General features: G+C 42.5%; 1 protein-coding gene across 1 annotated transcript in view; it reads left to right on the top strand.

Annotated features, from left to right (window-relative positions):
- The first annotated feature begins 1,039 nt into the window (after positions 1 to 1,039).
- Positions 1,040 to 6,000, top strand: part of slc4a7 (solute carrier family 4 member 7) — a 61,913-nt gene continuing 56,952 nt past the window's right edge. The window contains exon 1 of the mRNA XM_040116802.1: positions 1,040 to 1,255. Coding sequence (XP_039972736.1) covers positions 1,211 to 1,255 — 45 coding nt within the window. The 5' untranslated portion in view covers positions 1,040 to 1,210. The remainder of the gene's footprint in view (positions 1,256 to 6,000) is intronic.

Genomic DNA, 6,000 nt, shown 5'->3' with positions numbered 1-6,000 from the left:
CTGAAGTGCTCTGACTTTGGAGGTACTTGTACATCATTTACGTGAGTGTTTCCATTTCATGCTAATCGATACTTCTACTCCACCACATTTCAGGGAGGAATATTGTACTTTTTATTACACTACATTTTTTTAAAAGCCGTTCTTACTCATTACTTTTCAGATTATGATTTTCCATGTAAAGCATGATCAGTTAATAAAACTATGATGCACTGTCATAGATTAAACCACAAAAAAGTCTAAAAACGACTACTTTTGCTGTTGATACTTTAAGTAAATGTTAAGGCAAATGGTTTGTACTTTTACTTAAGTAACATTTCGAACTCAAGGCCTTTACATGTGATACAATATTTTTACAGCGTGGTGTTTTTCCTTTTCCTTAAGTAAATAATTTAAATTATTATTCCGCCACTGCTTATGTAATGTCTGTTTAATAGCCCCGCAAGTGCTACCGAAGCCTACAAATTATACACGATACAGTTAAACGTATGGATGTATATTAAAGGTACATATCATTGTCAAATATAACACAAAGCATAATGTATAATGCTGATTCTGAAAAAGAAAGTCACCACCTGTCATGTTTTGCCAGAAGCCCATCAGCTTCAGAGATAATCCAGTAACGCTGTTTAAAGATATGGGACTGCATCAGTTGCCCGACTCCTGCACGGACCAAAGTTCTTATTAATGGCATGTTATTTAACACATACACAAACAGTTTGTACGATGAAATGCAGCGTGCTGTCGAGGACTAAAATGGATCAGAATTCAAGATTGACAAAAGGATTTAATATCGCTGACAAAAAAAGTTAACGTAAAATGTACGTGCAGACGTCCTATACGATGTTGGTGTTGAAATCAGCGATATTTGATCCGGTATCATGGGATTAATCAGAAAGTTCTGAACCGACAGATTGAAGTGAATGAGAAAAGACTCCCATGCTTTGTTACTGCCATGACCCCGCCCATTCCGCTCTCCCGCTCGGTGATTGGTGGAAGCAAAACGGCCGCCGCCGCCGTCAACGGAGCACCGCGCTGTCAATCGCAAGGAGGCGGGCTCTACAGCTGGAGTTAATATATTCCAGGCGGTTGTGAAGAAGTGGCGGAGAGCAGCGTCCTCAGGAGAAAGCGAGCCGGCGGCGGTCAGCTCACCTCGGATGAATTATCGGCTCCGCGGGGCCAGAAAGAGGAGTTTCCGTAACGGTCGGTGGCAATGGACGAGGACCACAGCGAACAGATGAGACCGCTCCTCACATCTGTAAGTTCCCACTTTCCTCTCCGGCGTACCTGTTAGCCGGCGGCTAGCGACTCCTCCGCGGACTGCGAATTATCTCAGAAAGGGGGACCGGGAAGAAAGCGGAGGCTTTTACCTAAGACGTTGCCTGCCGTTAGGAAAAGCTCCGCGTAAACGGAATCGTTCAAAACGTCCGGGTGCTAACGGAGAAATTGGCAGCCCGGTGGGAAGCAACGGTTGGCAGCCGACTGCTTTTGTTTTTAAGAGACCACGCTTCTGGCAGGAAGTGAAGTAATGATGCGTGCCGTTTTCTCGTTAGAAGAAAAACTTTGCAGACTCCCCCTTCTGAAATGTTCCGATTCTCGGTACTGAGGGATTCCGTCAGAATCAGTGCAGGTTATACAATGGTCTGAGATATGGGTTCGACCCCGACTGAAGTGCCCTTAGGTTCGGCGTGGATCGCATCCACCCAGCTGTAAACATTTTGGTAAATTTCACCCCTTTTCATCACCGACATACACCCTCCTAGGGGTTTGTGGCGAGTAGTTCAGCCAGTGAACAAGGTTCAAATCTGTCTTGTAATGTGAGTAGGAACTCTTTTTATATGCAGAATACGAGAGTGCCTTTTAATGATTCGTCTTTCATTTTGTATGATGTATGTAGTTCTGCCCTCAGGCATAAATGCTTAAAACTGACAGTTGAACTAATAGTCTGGTGTGAACGCCGTCCCCTCTATCCCCTTGTTTAAGTGGAAGGACAGACTGGCGTTTAACCAGAAAACCTGGGCTTCAGCCACTTCGTTATTAACTTGTGGAAACGTCACTGAGCGGGACAGTGAATAAGAGCCTCCGAGGCCGTAAAACTGTTCTCAGAACACGTGGCGATCTGTGTGTTGTGGTGAGATGGGAGGCAGTGATTCATGGTACGCTTGGATGAAACCAGGACCTAGTCATCAGGGAGAGGGTGGTTTGAAGCTCAGCCTAAGGGCCCACGAGCAAGGCACAGAATCCCTACTTGTTCTAATGATGCCGTTCTGCAGCTGACCTCTGACCTCTGGCCTCGGGTGGACGTAGGATGGAGTTTGTGGTGAAGATTAGTGAAAGAGTTATTTAACACACGCACACACACACACACACACAGACCCTCAACCCGCGGAGGTGTTATTTCCTCAACACAGGAGGGTCCTCGCCGTCCCGCTGGATGCTGCTCTGCCGTTACCATGGAGACAGAATCAGTAATAAAGCTGTGTGAGGCGTTCGAATGAAAACCTCAGTGAGTGATGCCTGCTGACTGTCTGCTGGAAACCGTGAGCTCTGCAGGTTGATGCCAGCACTCTGACTGGTTTGCCCCTGTCCCGCTGGAACAGCTCGTTGATCTGTTGGATCCTTGCAGAAACGGCATTGCGAACAACAGGTCCACTTTGATTTCAGCGTCACGACATCTTCGGTGGCTTTTGGTTAGCTGAAAGTGAGGCTTCAGTTCATCCCACTGATGGAGACTGTGCAAACAGCAGTCGTGGATGGAAAGCCACCAGGACTGCTGAGGCTGTACATCTTTGCATACTCACAGCGGCGAAGAGCACTGTGTGAAAACCAGTTGTTAGAGGGAGGAACCGGGAGTGGGAGTGTCTCGACTGCCTTGCTTACACAAAGCATGGGGGTACACAGGAATGACACACTCCCTTGAACAGCTGAGTTATTTTTGTGTTTTGTTTTTCTGGAGCAGGTGTGTGTACACCGAATCCCCCTTCCCCACCATGACACTGCGGCCATCCATAGGGAACCCAGTGCACTTTTTGATGTCCCGCTCGGTCAGAGCAGAGGCAGTGGCCTCTGCCGTTTCACCGTGCAGGCCGATCAATCCCAAAAAGGTAGACGCGATTTTGTTGAGTGTCATACTGAAGTAGCGGACTACCGCACACAGTTGCTAGACAGATGTGATATCTGTGCTTTCTTGGGCAATATCCCCCTGGAGTTCTTTGAACACGCACGGTGCAACTGAACGGTCGATTAACCCTGCGTGATCAGTCCTTACAGGGTTAATCAGCGGATGTGTGGCAGGCTACGTAGGTTGCTACCTTCAGCTCACTTCTCTGCCTTGTCTCGTTTTGCTTTGAGACTTCAATGCCTGTGACCCTCATTGACAAGAACACGCTGCGTTTCTTTAATGTTTATCGGTGCCGGCGTGTTGAACAAGATCTGCGCTGAGCACGTATTTCACACTCAGAGTCTGCAAACTGCTAGACGTTACTGGTGTGACCAGAAAATTGACTTGGGCGCACATGCAGACAGGAAGCCAACATGTGAACTTGTCATAAAATTTCTGTAAGGAAGTTCACGCCTGAAAGAGAACCAGAGACAGAAAGAAGGAGGCAAGTGGAAGTGGATGTTTGGAGGTATAGCTGTTAATTTTGGCACCTGATTTTGACTTTAGTCTTTTGATGTTAACGTGTTTTGGTTTTATTCCAAATTTTTGTCATTTAATTTTTCTTAGTTTTCCTCAACAAGAACTGATGACATTTTAGTCTCATTTTTGTTCTGTATTTTTAAGCAGCTGATCATTCGGAAGCTGGTTCGCTGACCTGTTCACTACCTGGGTGTCCTTAGGAAACATCCAGAGGAAGATTTAGATGGCTGACTGTCGACATTAGCCCTTACTCATTCCTCCTGATCGCAGCCTGAAAGATATCCGATGGAAAATAACCTTAACATTACATCCACATTCAGTACTTTTACGTTAGTTTACCTTTTTATAAATGTTGGCGTGCATTTTTTCATAGTTTATATTGGCTATATTTGGAAACTTTTTTTTTCTTTGCAGCTGCTTGTCTAATTCTCAGTAGATTAATTTAATCCTTAAATCTGGTTCTTCAGAGAACGTCAGAACGTCACTGACAGAGACAGAACTTTAAGAATGTAAGATGCTTCTTATTAACAGCAGAGAAACTGGTCAAACAGATAAATCAGCTTCTGAACAACATATTATTGGCTACAAACTTTTACTAATCTGCAGCTACAGCCTGTGATTCTGCATCTCATTGAGAAGACTTTACATTAAAACAGTAATTATTTCATTTGTCCTTTTGTCCGTCTTTCACATTATCATTTAGTTTTTATTTATTGAGGAAAAATGTGATATATATTTACAGCTTTTGTTTTCAATGGTTGCTTTTTTAGTTTTAGTCTCATTTTTCGTCTTGAAAAATAGGTCATCAATGATTATTTTTTTGTCAAGGGTTTCAGTGACGAAATTAAAACTGAGGAATGGACAAATATTAGATTATAGATAGATAGTTATTGTTATGCTGTTTTTACTGTTTGCTATCATATATCTGTTTCCAGCAGAGCTCTCATGTGTGATTTATCTCTAATAACAGTGGCGAGTGTTGTCTCAGGCTGTGATAAAACGCTGGTCTGATGACCCAGGCTCCGGCAACCAGGCTCAACTTCTGCTGCAACGCAACATCCTAGGACAAGGCGCTGCACTGGCCAGTCAAATACATACAAGTGCACACTCCAGATTCCTGTTATGGTGTAACATAAACACAGTTTTTCTTTGGTTTACCTTGCAATTATCGAAACAAAAGATAAAGTAAATGCTTTCCAGAGTTGTAAAACCCTGTCTCAGAGTATTATAAACTTCCGTTCCGTTTTTTGCTTCTGATAATACTTGTGGATCTGTGTCTCGGACTGGACTTCTTGAGTCGGATCTCATGTCTCACAGGTACGTGAGGCAGCACACCCCCCCCCACCAAAACAGCCATTTGTTTTACTCTAAACCACTCAGTGGTGGAAGAAGTGCTCAGACCTTTTACTTAAGTAGAAGTAGTAATACCACAATGTAGAAATATTGTTACAAGTAAAAGTCCTGCATTCAGAACTACCCATATATCATTCTGAAATAATTCTTTTTCTTTTGGTATTTTAAGTATATTTTTTTTTTATATAAGTATAAAAGTCTAAATATGCTTAAAGTACCAAAAGCAAATTATTTTTGCAGAATGGCCCATTTCAGAATGACATTATTGGGTTAAACTCACTGATGAATTACCATTTAAGCATGACTAATGTTGCAACTGGTAAAGGTTGGACTAATCTTAACTACTTAAGCTTAATCAAGAATATTACATCGTAATTTATAAACTGATAGTACTTTGTATTGATAATATCCATCTACAAAGTAACCAGTAACTAAAGCTGTCAAATAAATGTTGTGCAGTAAAAAGTACAATATCTCCATGTGAAATGTAGTTGAGTAGAAGTATCAGAGAATGGAAATGCTAGAGTACAAGTTCCTCAAAATTGCACTTAAACAGAGTACTTGAGTAAATCTATTTACTTTCCACCACTGACTATACTTCAGTACAGTTCTGAGTTACTTTTACTTTACTTGAATATTTTAGCTTTATACTACTTATACTTAGTCGCCAGCGCTATCGGAGTCCAAAAAACTGAAAACAGATTTGTTTATGAGAACTTTGTTTCCGCCACTCTGCAGTTTGTACTTTTTATAATTAGTTTATAACATTTGGAGTCACACAAAGTTAAATAAAAAATGAAGGAGAATCTTTGACGGTATGAAAGAAAACTGTGGTTGTGCAAGATTAGAGTCTAAATTTGAGGGTGCTTGAGACACCCTCGAAGGGATTTACTACATACATTTTTTTTCCAGTTTTCTCTCTTCTGGCCTCTAACAGTTATTCAAATGAGCCAGTCTGAGGAGGAGGAGGAGGAGGAGGGGGGCTAGGAGAATTGGGGGGGGTCAGAGGG

Source organism: Xiphias gladius, chromosome 22 (assembly GCF_016859285.1).
Source record: "Xiphias gladius isolate SHS-SW01 ecotype Sanya breed wild chromosome 22, ASM1685928v1, whole genome shotgun sequence".
NCBI classification, from domain to species: Eukaryota; Metazoa; Chordata; class Actinopteri; order Istiophoriformes; family Xiphiidae; genus Xiphias; species Xiphias gladius.
Note: the sequence above shows the minus strand (reverse complement) of the source record. Positions and strands in the feature narration are given on the sequence as shown.